The 18,619-nt window shown below is 39.5% G+C and overlaps 1 protein-coding gene across 1 annotated transcript in view; it reads right to left on the reverse strand.

Moving 5' to 3' along the window:
* NFIA (nuclear factor I A) overlaps positions 1-18,619 on the reverse strand; it is a 362,772-nt gene that overhangs the window by 32,459 nt on the left and 311,694 nt on the right. The window contains exon 11 of the mRNA XM_029946438.1: positions 725-816. Within this exon, the coding sequence (XP_029802298.1) occupies positions 725-816 (92 nt within the window). The remainder of the gene's footprint in view (positions 1-724; positions 817-18,619) is intronic.

The following is an 18,619-nucleotide window of genomic DNA, read 5'->3' on the forward strand; positions in this document are numbered from 1 at the left end:
CAAAACTTTTAAAAGAGATTTCTTCTCCTTGACCTATACTAGCACAAAACACAACTGTCTACTGAAAAACAAGCTCTAGATGTCGTAGTACACTCTTTTCTCAGTCACCTAGCTCAAAATGTGACCTTATGTTCACAGATGTCCCCCTCCCTCCTGATGCACCTTGCTCCCTAGTGGCCAGCATGACCAGTAACAAACACCGCCTGTTTCTGCACCAACACCAGCAACTTACTAGAACTCATAAACCCTTTCTTTTCTTTTTATTTTCAGAAAGTTTGCCAGGTTCCTGGGGACCCTATAGCAAACACAGAAGAGTGGCCAGCTCCCCCGTTCCCTGGATGCACTCTGATTTTACCAGCAACCAGAGCTTACTTCCAGGTAGGAAAGTTTGCTTGCATGTAGAGAGACCTGAATTCCTAGAACAAGGAAACACACGCTATCTACAACTGGGAAACCTTTCTCACCACAGCAGACAGAGTTCTGCCACAGAAGCTTTCCCCTTCTACCCCCTCAATACGAGAAACAAAAAATCGCAGACAGCGTTTTTCACGATTTCTGAGAACACAGGGAAACGTGGCTCTAGGGCCAGGAAGGTGGGGGTCAGGAGGAAGGGGGACCGACAGGGGCTGGAGAAATGCAGCCTGTTGTGCCAGAAGACAAATTACAATGCACCTGATGAATAAAACAAGCTGCACCACATACAGAAAAGATGAGAGCGGCCCACCTGTGTCTGTTGAGGGATATTTACAAAGCTTGGATCCCGTGGTCCAACACTGACGAATCGGTTTGCGGGGGAGGTGCTGGGTGTCGAGTAGGCTGTGAAGGGAAGGGACACATGCGTTCAGGAAGCAGCACGAGATTGCACACACAAACAACACCAAAACACACAGTCTCCGCGCCTACGCAGCTGATTAACAAGGAAATGTGCAAACACTGTAGCTAGCAAAGGGATCTGGCTAGCAAGGGCATCGAAGACAGTCATAAAAGGGAAGGGGCGTTGGCTTCTAAAGACTGTTGGAATAAAACGATGTCAAACTGGGGCTCAGATGAGTTCTCTTCTCTTTCCATCATACAAATTAGAACATGCAGGACATTTGCAAAGTATACTTTCTGAGTTAAACATGAGCACTGGGGTCCTCACAGCACAGGGAGCAAGAAATTAGGTAGAAAGGGGAAGGAAAGCAGTTCATGTTACAACCTTGCGCTTCACACTATTGCATCCCCCCGAATCCTCAGACATTCCTGTGCCTCTATAGCTAAATACTGAAGAGTCTTTATAGAAGGAATAAATGGGTTCTCCAGAAAGGAGGTGGAAAACCACTTAGAACTAGCTGTCTTTATAGGCCCCAGCAGTGTCGAGAATCTCTATGGTGCATAAAATGTGCTTAAAATATTAACATTTGGCGGCGCCTGGATGGCTCAGTCCGTTAAGCATCCAACTTTGGCTCAGGTCATGATCTCACAGCTTGTGGGTTTGAGCCCCGCGTCGGGTTCAGTGTTGACAGCTCAGAGCCTGGAACCTGCTTTGGATTCTGTGTCTCCCTCTCTCTCTACTCCTACCCAATGCATGCATGCTCTCTCTCTCTCTCTCTCAGATATACATAAACATTTAAAAAAGATTAACGTTTATAATCTTCCAATCCTAGAACCTTTCTGTTAAGGCACAAACTACCAAGATTCGTGTAAACCAAGCTATCAGCCTGGAACCACAGTTCAGTTTCCTTTCCTTTCACATTATGTTAAACTTTTGTTGTTGGTTTTTTTTTTTAATATACAGTACTATGCATATATATATATATTTGGGGGGTTATATTTATATTTAAGAGCTTCACTCTAGTTCAGTGAGAAAAAAATTCAGTGGCTTTGGTGTTTCATTGGCTTATAAATCCAAATGTGCATCTGGTCTTTTGGTGCCCTGCAATGCACTGCTTTATCACAAACTCCCAATATTTATTCCCGTTCTTTCTTTGTACTAGGACTTTTAGACAGACTCTTGCTTAATTTTGAAGTTCTTAACAATGCTTGCAAAAGGGCCCATAATTTTAGGACTAACTCTAGACACACAACATCTAAAAGATGAAAAGGACCTGCAATTTTTAAAAACACAGATAACTGAGGGAATCATACCGAATTCCTTTGCCAGATTTTTTTTTTCCTTTTTGGCATCATCTGCTTTTTAAAAATTTTCTGTTTTACAGAAAACTGCTCAGCCTTCTTGTTTCCTTTGTTAAGCACACCTAAAGATAAAATTTCTACCAATATGGCCCAAGTCCTGTTGGTCATCTTTGGTAAGAGCTAAGTCACCCACACAGATCTGTGACGGTCACATGGTGTGGCTGTGTTCAACCAGCATGGAACAGAGGATGGACGTGAGGATCCTCTAATGTCTAGTGATAAGAAAGTTTTGTTGTAGTATTTGTTTTAGAAGGATTTGTTCATTAATAGCTTTATTTAAAAACAATCTAGAGGTAAGATGTGTTGTACTATCTAGCCATGTGAATCTACTGATTCCTCCCCCCCACCCCCCACCTCAGCCCATCCAATGTTAGACAAAATTGAAAAGACTGGAGAAATACTCTCTATGTAGCCATTCTGGATATGCTTCTCACGCACTGATATGCCAGAAATTTAAGTTTTTAGAAGTTCAGTAAAAGACCTTTTGTAAATTGCTTTATTCAGCCTATTGCCTTGCTTTGAGATGGTTTAAGAGGTCTCCATAGAAAGTTATTATTGGGAATGATGGACTATAATAGCCTGGCAGAGAATTTACCTGCTTCTAGGGCATAAAGAGGATGTGGAAGAGATAAGGAGGAAGCTAGCAGGCGAAATAACCTGTCATACCTCTCGTGGCTGGGGGCGGGGGAGAAAGTGTTCTTTCACACATGAGTAGATAGGTAGGTTGAGAAGGAACAATAAAGGCATGAGAGGTATGCTACCCGGAGACTGAGTGACTGATGACAGACGCAGCGACCTGAGTCCTAGTGAACTGTGTGAGCGGGCCTGCACCGGTCATCACAGACACACGGTGGGATTTCCTATGATGTTTTTGCCACACTGATGATCCCGGGATCATGGCTTTTAAAATTTTTTTATGTTTTTGCTTTTCTTTTTCTGTGAAGAAAGTTCTCCATTGACCGTAGCAAGTTTACTACACCTGGAAAGGCTCTCACTCCATTCCATTCTCTACTGTTTGCCAGACCTAAATTTTGCCATTTGGAAGGTTTAGCGTACACATAATTTAGCCACTCAAAACTGCTATGAGGCTAACAACTGGCTATTTTTAATTCTTTAGGCATAGAGACAAACTCTGCATTCTCGATCTCAAAATATCCCAGAAGGCCTTAATGCTTTCATAGGCATCCTAAAACTGCCTCAAAATTTAGTCTGGTTTTAAAACAACAGCAACAGTGAGAGGGGTGGTAGTGTATAAGCAGTAAAAAGAGAGAGAGAGAGAGAGAGAGAGAGAGAGAGAGAGAGAAGAAGAAGAAGAAGAAGACGACAGAAAGCAAGCAAGCAAGCAAGCAAGCAAGATAGAAAGAAAAGAGAAAAAGAAAGGATATTACAGATAACAAAACCTGGGAATCTCTGAGTACCCAAGTCATCAAATGGAAGAAATGGTGCCCAGGGAAATTTATTCTATAGAAATGTAGCTCTGGGAAAACTCAAGGACACAGGGGAAACAAGGGAAGGAAGAAAGAAAGTCTGACTCGCCTTCCACTACCGGAGTTAAAATAGCCAGCGTGTTCACCTGTAACAGGATGTAGTTCCAGAAACGAGGTGACATTCGTTAAATTTGATTTTTCCAAAGAAAAAGTGGAATAAGGGAGTTATACTATTAAACAAAAACCTCAATTGCAACTTTTTATTAAAACAACCACATATACCATAGCAAATCAATTATACATGCACAGTTAAGCCCTTTCAACATGAATATAAAATCAAGTAAAGGGGGCAATGTGGTAATTAATTATATACAACTGTATTTACTGTGCTATTATATCACATTCATATCTTTCTTAATTATAATTCTGGCGTTATTTACAGCAGCAATAATCAAATGCTGCAGGAAGGACTTCAGGAAATCACGAAATCCAGAAAATAATTTTCTGGGAAGAATATTATAGGCATTTTTGTTTTGAGGATTCTGGAGGGAAGATTCAGGGACATTTGATGATCTTCTGATAAAGTCAACAGGGAAATCAAGTTGCTTATATAATCTCATTGTAAAAGTCCTCATGGCAAACATGGCTATTAGAAATCAAATTATTGATTATTTGGCTGCTTCTGAAGCAGAAGCTTTGTGGGTTTTTTGTTGTTGTGTTTGCCTTTTTTTTAAAGGAGTCATCTTACACACATGAGCAATATCATCATGGACTATTTTCCTAATATGGACAAACATTCCTATTAGAAGCTTTCACCATTTTATTTGTGCTAATCTGATGATATTTTTCCTCTTTCTACTGTATTTCTTTCTATTACCCAATAGTCTTACTTTGGCCTTAGCCACAGTGGTAAATATCAAAATCTAGATCAGAATTTAATCCCATATGCAAAAAATCCCATTCTTCTGTGTTACCTGTTTACCACACGCATTGCTAATTATATAATCCTTCACTCAGGCAGTGCAAATCCTGTCTCGGTATGGTCAGTTGGAGGGGTGACTCAAGAACAGTTCTTTCTTTATAATCAGTACTTTTACAGGGTCTCTGAGGATGTCGGGATCTCTCTCTCTAGCAGGGAATATGAGGTGGGCACGAGGGCACGGGCAGGACAGTGGTAGAGATCCCCCATTAAATCTGCTCCTTACCACTGTGCAGGGAGGTGTTTCCTGGGAGAACTCAGCCTTTCTGTCTTCAGAAACAATGTAACTGACCGCCTGCAAGCCTAACACAATTCCTACTTTTTTTTCCCCCCAAGGTGTAGGGCTTTGTTTTGTTTTTACTTCTTCCCGATAAGAAGACATAAGGGATGTGTCTGGATGAAGAAATCATGATATTTCCACATAAATCCATTTTGAGTCTGCAAGAGCCTTCATCTATAAAATCACATCTGACCAAGGTGGTCACACAGTTTTGAACAAAGACACTTGGAGCGTTCCTTGTTTTTAGGAGAAAAAAAATATTGGGAGGAGAAAAAGATATTAAGATATTAAAATATTTGTGCCATTGTCAGTTGATGTTTCCTTAAGTTAAAACCTGTACCATTAAAATCACCCAAATCTGACAAACTAGAAAATTAAAAGGAGGCAGACGGTATCAAGGTCTAATTCAAATTTAGCAGCCATTAAAATACGTGTAATCACTGAAAGGGTGAAAAGGGAGAACATTTAGACAGATGTCTTCGTGGGGAAGTGAGTATAGAGGGAAAGCTGCCTTTTGGATGAAGTTTCTCCAGGACTCCCACAGGGAGGGAATGCTCACAGGGAGGGAGTGCTCACAGGGAGGGCCCACAGGGAGTGCTCACAGGGAGTGCCCACAGGGAGTGCTCACAGGGAGTGCTCACAGGGAGTGCCCACAGGGAGTCTGAGGGGCTGATTCATCTTTGGCTGAACTGCCTGAGGGGAGCGATGGCCAGCCCCCCTGCCCTGGCTACCTGAAGGTGACATAGTGAGGCACGCTGGCAGAAAACAAAATGAGAGAGACATGGTGAGCTTTGAGGTTCTGCACTTACTTCCACACACAGGAAGCAATGAAGTCCCCTAAACCCTGACAGCCTCGCCTCCAAACTGACATGAAGTCTGTGGAGAGATCTGGGTTCTCTTTCATCAGACTCCCATTCCACAGAAGGAGTGACCATCCCCTTCTTCATTCCCTTAACCTCTACCAAGTCTAACCTCTAGAGAGCATCAAAGAGAGATATTTTAATGTACTTAAATATTCATATTCTCTCTCTCCGTATGTCTGTCTCTCTGTCTGTCTCTCATGAACACTTGCTCTGTGCCGGGCTCTGTATTGAGCACTCTGGGAAAGCCAAAGGTGAGACAGACACACTGCTATCCTAGACATGCTAGCGTCTAGTGGCAAGAGAGGAGTGTAGAAAATGAAAATATGGTGTTAAAGGTGATATAAATAAAACTCTATGAGATGTTAAAGGACAGAGAAGGGACAGCTGGAAGGAGAACAGGAAAAACTGCCCAGAGGAAATGGGATGGCTTTGGCGACATGCTGCAAGGTGATGGGGGGAGAGGGTCACAAAGGAATCAGGATGGGCAGAGGAGTGGGGGCAGGAGCTGGACGCAGGAATCTGCCACATCCATCACAGAGGGAAAGGAGAAAATACAGGACACTGCAAGCCACATTTTGCCATACAGCTCAGGAAGGTAAAATGTTAAGAATCAGGGACTGAATTGTTTGAAAACGGAGGGGGAGCAGTCCACTGAAATTGGTTTTCTATTAAGAAGAAGAAATAATTCATAATATGAACAAAGTTATCAAATTTCCATTCTGAACACCACTAAGATGGCTAGAGCTCCCCGCACTCTAAACCTCTGCCTTCATATCTCAAATATTAATAGGCGTGTCACATGTTCCCTTGTTTTTAGAAACTCAGACACACTCACATGTGGGGATTTCCTTCTAAAAACTACCTAGCCAAAAGTTCAATTTCATAGACTTTACTGTGATTCTACCACCTGCCCAGGAATGTGCTAGTTATTGGACAGAGGTAATCAGAGCAAGTTCAGGAATGCAGACTTGAACAGATCCCTGTGTATTCAAGTTGCAATATTTATTAAACGCTTATCAGTGACACCTGACAGTGAGGAAAAAGTGCATGAGACCGCGTTCAGTGGCAAACTTGAAACAGTGAGATGACTAACTACCTAACTGAAATAGTTTCTAGAATCTTAACTGCACGATTACATTATTTAAAAAAATGAGAAGCCCCATGAAAAAACTTTCATTACTTAAAAAAAAAAATGCAGTAACTATCAGGAAATAGATTGGCTAATTTCTAAATGAAACCCATTACAGTTGAACTCATTTAGGAGCTTGAACAGCACTATTTCTTGCAAGGTCACAAAGCAAAGCTGGAGGATATTGTAGTGTTTTTCCTTTAAAGAAATCTATCGGTATTGACAACTTTACAGGGCCTGGGTGAGCATTATTCGTATTGTTATATAGCCCAGGAAACACATACAGCTTTTCCTACACACGATCCAGTATTCAGATATTGAGAAATTCCCACATGACTGGCTGGATACTGTAGTTGTCATCCAGATGTTTGGAATCTGGGAGATAAGGACACTGAATTTCCATTATTTCGATCACATCTGTGCAGTTACCACCTTCTATTATCTCTCTAAATCTTTTGTCTGCACAAAACAAGTTACCAACAACACCAACAAAAAGACACAGCCCTCAGGGCATGAAATTAAAACCTACTTATTGCTAGTAAATTATTACAGAACAACATACCCATAAGCTTTGTTCCTGAAAAGCTAATGAATTCGAACTTTAATATATTAGCATTACTTAACATGTATGGTAACAATTTGCATGACATGTCTAATGTGCCAGGAGTTCACAAAAATCTTGAGAAGAAGCAATTTAGCCAGATGGTTTTGCTCTGCTGGCATTTCTATTTGTATTAAAGATCCACGCAGGGAGGTAGGGGCTTTAGCTACATCGTGATTTGGGGTAAAATATGCAGAAAGGAAAGTATAAGACAATCCATGTGTTCACACAGAGAGAAGGGGATCAGAACATGTAACCCGGGGACGCTCTGAGCTTATGCTACCTGAATCTGTGTCACAAGCAGGCACTTCATACTATTTCCTATATGCAGTCTATTTAAACTGCGTATAACACTGCTTTTCCTAACAGCTGTAAAGGATAAGAATACAGGCTTGTTTCCATTCATTTAAATTTACTTCTGATGGCTAGTCTAAATTCTAAAACTGTCATTTATTTTTATGTATATGCTGAGTGTTGTAGGACGGAGAGAACATATATATTGATCTGAAGCAACAATGTATATGAGGAGGCACAGGTGAAAGTTATATTAAATCGCCATAGGGAATAAACTCTGGATTCAGCTGGGGTTTACTAAAAAAAGAAACTTAGATCAATATATTGGATTGCTCCCTTTTGAAAGGCTTTTGCAGCCTCTCCAAAGGCAGTGTAACTCTGGAAACCTACTTCTGGGAATTTATCCTCAACAAATACTTAAAGGGACAGATAAAGATGTGTTGCTCCAAGATGTTCATTACAGTATTACTTATAAAGAGGAACAAATTGGAACCACCTTGTAAGTTAATCCTTCATTCGTATGTTGAAATATTTTGCTCTCATTAAAGACATTTTAAAATAATAATGACATCATGACATGTTTATAATAGGAGCTAAAATGAAATAAACGAGTTTACAAAATGGTAGTATGTATACACATAGACACATATATGCACACACATATACCATGATCAATTATGTTTAAAAATATGCATGGAAAATGACTGGCAAATGGAAAGAGAAAATGATTATCTCTGAAGAATGAGACGGTAAATGATTTTTAAATAACGTTCAGTAATTTTTCATCTTAAATAAACATAAACAGAACCTAAAAACCCAGTAACTCTTTTGTTTTTACAGTAGTGCAAGGTAAGTAGAAAATGAATTTTTGAACCGGAAAATCCTGGATTGAATCCATTCAATCTCTTACTTGAAATGTGATCTTGGCAGGCCAGTTAACCTCTCTGAGCTGCTATGTATAGAGACTCCAACAGAATAAATATCATTACTCCCATATGCATGCCCCTTCACAGCTTCATCCCTCTGTGTATGTCTACGGGTGACATTTTCTATGGGAGCAACTCAGAAAGTAATCCCCATGACAGGCTTAGCCAGCAAGATGGGAAACCCCCCAAATTCCATTATACTTTATATTAAAATGATGGAGGAAAAATGCCAAAAGCATCCAATCGGGGACTATTGATTCCAATATCTGATTAAGGGCATGACAGTCCGAGACATCTGCCTCCCAACACTTAAAATAAGAAATCCCCTCGGGGTTAATGTTATGATCAGACTCATAAGTAACTTACAATTTGGCACAACCTTGCTGATTGGTGAGGTCTATCAAAATAAATATTCACACTGTTGTGAATTACTAGTAATTCCAATCCTAGGAATCTATCCTAATGAAATTATTAAAGTTGGGGACAAAATTGATTTTCAAAAATATGCTGGAGCATATTTCATGGATTGGGACAAAAGTTAATGTCCTAGAGTAGAGAAATAAGTACAAATTGTTTAAAATCACATTTTCTAATTTTTTATGAAGAAAAGGTATAAAATACTAATTAAGAACATACCATACAGAATATTATATTCATCATGGTCACAATCATCTTATGTATATGTGTGTGTATCCACATTCACATCCACACACCAACACACATTAAGGAGAGAATGGACCAAAGTGTTCACAGTAGTTGATTATAGGAGAATATAATTTTATTTTTTATACTTTATATTTTACAAGTTTCCTATACTGCCATGTATTGCTTTTACGCAGAATATCTTAAAACTTATTTGAAATTTCCATCATCTGAAAAGTAAAACACGGAGGCAAAAGCAACCCTTGAATGGGTTATAAAAACCTAAATAAAGGGAATCACTTATTGCCTGTTCTCTCTGGCCACTCCTTCTTGACAATGTCCATCTCTTACTCCGCTCTTGTTCCTCTACTGTTCATCCAATTCAGTGTATGCAAGAGTCTGTAACTCTGGGAATAATACAGAAGTTCCTTATGGAGGGTCTTATACTATCTGTCAGAGGACAGATGTAGGTACAGTATTTTATCTCTAATCATGGGATGTGTCCGTGCAGAGTAAGTACAAAGCATCAGAGTCCAACAGACCTGAGTTTGAAGCCCGGCTTCATCTCAGTTTCCTGTTTTTTAAAAGAGGGCTAACAATTCCAATTTTGCATATTTATAATCATAATCAAATGAAACTAAGGTAATGCATATGAAAATACCTATCAAAGTGCCTGCTTTCCAACATTTCTTTTTCCTTTGCATATTTAAACATGGCAAAATTAGACCACTTTGCAAAAAGCATTTATGAGAAGTTATGATTTAAGATAGTGTGTGCCCATTTGTATTCAATGGGTTCCTAGAGCAGAAATAGGGACCAAATAATGGCTATGGAGAATGTAAATGCCAACCTTACACTTAACTCCATGCTACATGTGAAGGAAAAAGAATATTTCTCTTCACCAGAAAGATCACACACTTTTTGCTATCATATCCAAAGTTCAGGTTAATATAGCTAAAATCTAGATATATAAAAGTTGCCAAGATATTTATGGGATACCCCTCCCCCGCTGAGTGAGTTTTAGTCACTGTAGTGATTAAGGTCGAAAGAAGAATTTCTGGATCATTAGACAAATATTTTTGATCATATTTGTTAAATGTAGGTGTTGTTACATTTGTCATTACATTTGTCAATCAATCATATTTGCTCTAAAAGGGGGTTTAAAACTCAGTAATATCATGCTCATTGGATAAGGTACCAATGAGTTATCCTATGACAAACCCGTTTCTGCCTTTCAACACATGAGAAAATGTGTATATACATCTCCTCTGTCTATGGTAGTATTCTCTACACACTTCTCAGCATTCTCCTTTGCTGATTTAACAGAACTCTAAGATTATTCTGTGAATTCATATAGACTTGTCTCTTTGTGTTTAAAGGGCTCCTAAGGTATATAATATTTGTAGATATTTAGGTCATTACTAATCTTTTATTATAATCAACATTGCAATGAATACTTGATGTACATCTGTGTTCAGGTCCAACTATATTTATCACTGACACTTAACATTTACATATGTAAAGATATATGTGATTCGTATATATTTTTATATACATGAAAAATTAAACTGTCAACTGAAGAGGTTGAACCAATTTACAGTCCTCCAATAGTGCAAAAGAGGGCCTGTCTCACACACTTGCCAAGACTGTGGAAGATACTTTTTGATCTTTGTTGATCTGACAGGTAAAAATACTACCCAAGTCTTAATTTGTATTGTTCTTTTACTACATGAATGGGCCATCTTTCAAATGTTTTCCATTTCTCTAGGTTTATACCCTTTTTTGTCTTTCTATTGGGTTATTGATGTTTATATAATTTCACCCTCTGTCACACATGTGGCAAATATTTTTCCCATTTTCATTTTTGTCTTTTTGTTTATGGTATTACTTTCCATGCATACATTTTTGATGCACTTAGAGTAGAATTTATCAGTCTTTCCTTTCATGGATTCTGGGTTTTATTTGTGTGTGTTATTTAGAAAGGCTTTCCTACCTCCAATATTAATTTTAAAATTGTCCTCTATTTTCATATGGTACCTAAGTCTTAACCTTTGTATGTTTGTTTTGTTCCTCCAGCTGGAACTTATTTTATTTTGGTGTAAGGAGTTTTATTTTTTTTTCTGGACAGTTACTCAGTTGTTCCAATAGGCTTTACTGAATAATCCCTTCCCCTCCTCTAAAACGAAATGCCACTATTGTCAAATATTAAAATATTGCATGTCTATAGGTCTCTCTCTAATTCAGAAGCATATAAAAATTGAAATGTAATCGAGATAGCAGCAGAGCTGGTAGAGAAATTAAAAACAATGTGGAAAAACAAAACCAAACAAAAAATGATAGAAATGGGTCGCAATCAAGTTCTCTGGCACTAAGTAACCTCAGACATTAACTTAAAAGTAGGTAAAGATGAGAAGGAAGTTTTGGAATTGTTCTCTATCCTCTCTGTAGAATTGGTTGTAAGAACCTGACATTATAAAAATGCGTAGAAGTTTACAACAAAGAATGAATTTTATTGAATATAACTTTAAAAATTTAAGGGAAAAGAATAATGGAATAGTTCAGGCATCAGTAATGTGTTTTGTGAAAGAAAGCCACTAACTTATTTTTTTCCCATCTTCTTTTGTAATTATCCATTGGTTCTTCTCTGAAAGAGGAAAAACAGTCCTTACGTCACCTAAAAATTGTGAAAATATGACATATCATTCACTGGCTTGTTCTGAATCCAATTATTGATTACAACAGTGTGTTATCCATTTTAAGGAAAAGTGTCGGTGAAAAAGAGAGGGGTCATTACTTGGGTGGTAACTCAGAAAACAATTCTTCAAAGCACTCATCAACAGTCCACGTTCTTAGGAGTCGTGGAGAATAAAGGAAATTTGCCTTGATCAACATCTATTTTTCGCCTTTTTGCTGTTTTTGTTTGATCTCCTTCCAAAGCTTCTGCTCTCTTCCTTTCCCTGATAACAAGAGTGACTCTCAGAAACAGAGACCAATTCATACTGAAGTATAAATGACCAACTAACATCTTCTTCTATATTTTTTGCATAGGGTTTTCACCGCAAAAACCACAGAAGCTTTGGGCTAACGCAAAGATATCCCATAGGATGCTATGGCCAAGCGTATGAACTACAGCGTCAAGGTGGCTGGGTGTGAATCACGAGGCCCCTATGCCTGGCTGAGAAACCCTTATTAGGGTAACAAAAGTATTTACCTCAGAGGATTATTGTAAAAATTAAAACAAGATAATACATATAAAAATACTTTTAAAGTGCCTGGCACACGAGTAAAAGCTCAATACTTTGTTGTGCTGTTACTAATTTCAGATAAGCAGGCAGTTGTGGCTTCCTAGCAACCAGAAATCTTTCCACATTGCTCTGTAATTTGTAGGAGGTATGTATGAGATAGTAGAAAAAAATGGGAAGGCCTGCATTTGAGTCCCGTTCAGGCTACTACGTAAGTATAATCTTGGGAAAGTAATCTGCACTTTCTTTTCTTTTCTTTAACATTTATTTATTTATTTTGAGAGAGACCAAGGCAGCGCCAGTGGGGGAGAGGCAGAGAGAGAGATGGAGAATCCCAAGCATGCTCCATGCTGCCAGCACAGAGCCCATGGTGGGGGACTCAACATCATGAAATTGAGAGATTGTGACCTGAGCTGAAACCAAGGGTTGGACGGTTGGCTGACCAAGCTGCCTGGGGGCCCTATTAATCTGCATTTTCTAATCTCAGCTTCCTTTTCTATAAAATCCTGACCAGCCAGGACTCTTAGGAAGACAGAACAAGAGAGCATATTTGTGTAAAGAGTTTTCCTGACCAAAAATCAGTGAACATATGTTAATTATCATACTGCAAAATTTCCATTCCTCTCATAGATTATTGTTATATTCTTGGTTAACAGGTTCATACTCACTCACATAGTGAATGTATGTAAGATTTATTGTAGCTATAAAAATAAATAATAAAGGAAACTTGTTATTGCATGCTTCTTCAATAGAATTCGAGTTTAAAAAAATCAAGAGTTCATGGCTAGGAAGGCATGGAGAAAAATGTTTATGAGTGTTTTATATATTCTTTATTTAAATTAAAAAATGTTTTTTAATGTTTATTTACTATAGAGAGACAGAGTGTGAGTGGGGGAGGGGCAGAGAGAGAGGGAGACACAGAATCCAAAGCAGGCTCCAGGCTGAGCTGTCCGCACAGAGCCTGAGGCAGGGCTCAAACCTACAAACTGTGAGATCATGACCTGAGCTGAAGTTGGATACTTAACCAACTGAGCCATCCAGCCGCCCCTTTTATGCATTCTTAAATTGAGTTTTTGTGTTTCTAATTAATTAAAAAAATAATATTCATGTTTTATCTTCCATCATAATCCAAAACCATTTTTTCTTTCTGTTATAATTCTAGACTATGATGCCAATCTGCAATTTCTTTTCTGGAAAAATCCATCTTTATAGTATGATCTTGGTACTAACCTATTATATAAAAATTGGATGTTACCATACAATTAAGGAAAAGAATAGTGCATTTTGAATCATCATACCACAAAGAGACTCAAACATAATGAGATAGTCTCCTATTCTTCAACTGTTGTCCTCAAGACTGAGGAATATCCATTCAATCAATGTATTACATGTTTGAAAAGGAGTCCCTTCCCAGTTAATGGATAATGCATGTGAAAAAACTCAGTAAACTGCAAAGAGCTTTCATAGGTAGGATGCTATTATAATCAGTACTAATTGGTAAGGTACCTAATAGACACATCAAACACAATTTGGTCAAACCAACTCTGGTTCCCACCCTTCAGCCAGAATGGCTCTTCCTTCAATTTTCCCCTCTCAGTTCATGGTAACTCCATCCTTCCAGTTGCCCAGGTCAAAAAGCTAAGAGTCATTGTTGATTTCTCTCATTTCTGCCCCGCCCCCCCCAACCATATCTAATGTACCAGCAAATCCGATCAGCTCTACCTTTCAAATAATTCTCACCACGCCTCCTGCCCCATGTTGGTTCCTGGATTCTGCCACAGCGAGCCACCTCCCCTCCGTGTTTTAGTTTTCTCCATTAGACTTTATAGTCCCAAACTTACTAATTTACTATACTTTGATAATTGTTTGTCCAGAGGGAAGGAGACTGTTTTGTTCACTTTTGCACCCCTTTTGTCTAAAATAGCAGCCGGCATGTTGAAGACACTCATTATGTTTATTGATTAAAAAAAAAAAAAAAACCCAGCCTCTTAACTGGTCTTACTGCTTTAATTCTTGCCCCCTGAAATCTATTTTCAATAGAACCTTCTATGTGTTTCTGTTAAAAACTAAGTAGTTATCACTTCTCCACTCGATGTCTTGCTCAGAGTGAATGCCCAGGTCTTTCCAATGGTCTACAAGAGCCTATGTTATTTACCTCACTCCCAGCTCCCAGACTCATCCACTTTGCCTTTGACCTTGCCTTTTCCTACTTTTGCTTCCTCATTCTGTTCTCACCACCCTGGCCAGGTGTACTGGCCATTATTTCTGCCTGAAAAGCTCTTGCTCCTACGGTCTCACAGCTCACCTTCTCACTTCTGTCAGCTCTTTGCTCCAATGTCCCCTTCTCAGACAGGCCTTCTCTACCCACCCTGCTGACGGTCCTCCCCCATCTCCAGCACTCCCGACACCTACGTATGCTGACGTACAACCAACTTATGTCACCCTACCTCTTATGCTCACTTATTTTTGTTGACTTTCTTCCCTTCTGTAATATGAGCTCCACAAGATCAAGGAATTTTTAAGCTCTCTTTCATTTCCTGCTCAATCCTAGCACCTAGAACACTACTTGGTAAATAGTTGGTGGTCAATTACTATTTATTGAATGAATGAAAGAAGCAATATTCTCTCAGTAGGTATCTAAACCCACAAAGGTCGTTAGCCGGAACAAAACACATCCACTGTGAATTACTCTTACAGGTTACCCCTATGTGTTACAGTATCCGGAAAAGCCCTGACAGAGTAGTATATCAATCTTTCTCCAAATAAGTCAACAATAGAAATATTCTGTTGGAGAGAGAGAACTATGAACTCTACCCCCCTGTTCCTGGTTTTGTTGTTTTATTTTGTTTTGTTTTTAGGGCACTGGTAAGGATTTTCCCCACTAAAATGTATTTATTTTATAGGCAAATTTTTTCCCAAATCCGCCTTACCCATGTTTTTCTGGCCACAGCTGCAAAGTTGAATATTTGGTGCCAGAGGCAACTGATTAGGTTAAAAATACATACTCTGCTTTAGGCTGGCATCCATTTGTATTTCATTATAAGATCATATTAAAAATTATGCCTTGGACTCTAAACTGTCTGCACTAGAGCACATCTGTCACCCCAGTTTGTCCTGTCAATCTGCCTAAGAGAGTGGGTAGAGCAGCCAGTGATATTCCCATTAACAGATAAGGGAGTTTGAGGCCCAGAAAAGTTGGTAATACAGGAGACCATTGGCATGATTTCCTACTTTTATTTTGGAAATCTTATCGTACTGCAACTCATCTCAAATGCCAGATAGAAAAGGCTGTCCTAGGTTATACAATTAGTGTTTTGGAAAAAAGCCTCAACTTCGGGCATACTATTGGGATGTTGAACATCTGTACTTAATACCCTGTCATGATGTTTCTTCTTGCTAAAGCTGAGCTCTAATAAACTGGCAAAGATAAACAGGATCCAACCACCCCGTGGTTTTAATTTCTAAGAAAGTACATAATTTACGAAACTATATTCTTTGCCCTAAATTTTTATTCAGTGGTAATGTAATTTTAGACATCCCCTCCCCCTACCAGGCTGGCTTCTGAAGAAAAGTGCTACCTTCCTCCTTAAATTTAAAACACCAGACTATCATCTCTACTAAATAGAAGTCACCCTCCCCAAAATCATCTTTAGCTAAGACCCTGTGCCTAGACCAAACTCCCTCCCAAGTGCTCTTGTAGAAGCCAAGCCTCTGTCCCAGCGTTGTCTCCTGTGACCTACCCTGTTACCAGCTGTCTCCTTCCACACGATTGTATATTTCTGTAGAGTAGGGGATAACCCTCTCTGCATCCCAAGCAGCTAACACAGTCCTTGCCACATGACAGGTGCTCACTATACGAAGGCTGAAGAAGTGAATGAAAGAAGGTAGTCATCAAGGTCAATGTTGAGAGAGGGAGAGGCGATTTTACTCAGATATTTATTCTCTTCTATATCTCTGTGGCCTCTTTCTTTCTGGTCACTTCCTATTCTTTAGACTGTAGAGTCTGGAAGTAGAAACCAGAGGGGACTTGTCGTGCTCCTTTCTCTGAGGAAGACAGGTGCTGGTAGGAAACATGCAGTCATCTGGCTGCACGTAATAGAAATCATCTGATAGTAGAAGCGATAGTCTGGTCTTCCTTATGATTTTTTTCTTGTATTTTATTTATCAGTTGGTTCAGAAATCAAGGCATAAAAGACGAGTGTGTGTGTGTGTGTGTGTGTGTGTGTGTGTGTGTGTGTGGGTATGGTGGGGGGGGGGTGTTCCTTAAATGTCTTCCCAATATGGACCAGTGGGCTTTGAGATTTTTAATTTGAAAGGCTATAAATTACAGGTCCCCCAGCCTATCAAATGTCTTATAAATAAAGGAGAAGAGGGTAAGGTGAGCTATTGCTGTGAAACAACACAGTTTTGTGAATTCAGCAAACCCCAGAAAAGCCCAGAAGCAAGGGCTACACTTCATGATGATAAAAGCCTTTCTATGTCACCAGTAGGACATTTTGTTTTGTCTACATTCCTAGGATCATATGGTTCAAAAGTATTAAATTAACTATATCAAACTTTTGGGCCTCTCTCTCCTGATATCCTCCTTTCCCCCCAAATCTTTAAACCCTGTTCTAACGGACATGCAACCATATGAATTAGATCTGCCAGGACCTCCTTGACGCTTCTTCACCTAATGTTGAAGGAATGCTTGAGGCTGCGCATGAGATGGCAGATACCTTCTTATACAAGGCATCTGATTCAAGCCATGGCAAGGAATCCAGAAGTATGGACCCAACAGACATACTCCATCCTTACCTGAGCCTGGAAACTGTACTAGGTAAGAGTTTTGGCAGATAATACAACGCTTCAATTTATTTGGTGGTGGCGCCTCTTGTGGCTGGTTTCCCACAACCCTGCAGAGTAGGTATCATCACCCACATTCTACAGACGAGGAAACAGGTTTGAAGAGACACATAGCTAATAATTTAAAAGGTGGGGATTTGAGACCTTATCTTTCAGACTTCAGTTAACTGCACGTGGTATTCTGATTCTTCCACAGGGCCCCATCCCCATTACTGGAAAATGCACTGTGAATGCAGGAGACATTAATAGTGGAGGGGCGGATGTGTTTAAATGGAAAAGGTACTAGTAGGCTTTTAAAGAACTGTGTCATTGTCCTGTACAGACAGGGAGAGGACAAACAGAGAAGTGGCACATGGAGGCATTACAGGGCACAGTAATTATGTGACTACCAATCTGTAGGCCGGTATACCCAGTGACTAGGTTTAAATAGAGTTTGAGGATGTGAGTTCTCTAACTTGTTTGAAGACATTACATTAATACACAACAAACAGGACACACCCATGAGTCTCTGCTTCTCAGAAGCTTATTTTCCAAGCTGAGCTTCCAAGATCTGTGGACCAGGCTTTGTTTGTTTCCTATGTCATTGGACACTCTGGGTTTTCTCCTTTGTTGACAAGTGTTGAATCACCTCTTATCAAGAGAAGTAAGTCCCCACAAAATTGTCCCTGGGACAACAATCTTTTTGCTATAATACCGCAATCCATATAAAATGCCATGTGCATCTACATGTGTTATCAGAATGCATAAATACTAGATAACCCAACGTCCACCCTCAGAGCTACGTCCATCCATGAGGGACTCCAGACATTTTGGAATCAGTGTTCCCAGAATTAAATCCAATGAACACAGTGTCAACAGGGGCCTATTTTTCCTCTCTGGCCCTTTCCCACCTGCATGTGACACCATTATGTCCCTCAAACTGAAAGTAAGGAACCTAAGAGGCCCAGAGTCATCCTTTGTTATACTCACTGAAATGACTGTCCAGTCCCAAAGCTTAGGTCACAAAATATCCCTCCTTCTGATCCCGTCCATTCAACTTCTGTAACTGCTGCTCAAGTTCTTGATCTTAACATTTCTTTCCTGGTCTATCCTAATGTTTCCCTCAATGGACTCCTTGTCTCCAGTCTCACCTTTGAAGACCTGCTCTCCTTAGGATAGTCCTATCCTTTCCCACACTTCGATCCCTGAGTAAAGGTTTAGGGAGGTGCTCATCCTG

The sequence above is a fragment of the Suricata suricatta genome, chromosome 8 (genome assembly GCF_006229205.1).
Source record: "Suricata suricatta isolate VVHF042 chromosome 8, meerkat_22Aug2017_6uvM2_HiC, whole genome shotgun sequence".
In the NCBI taxonomy this organism is placed as follows: Eukaryota; Metazoa; Chordata; class Mammalia; order Carnivora; family Herpestidae; genus Suricata; species Suricata suricatta.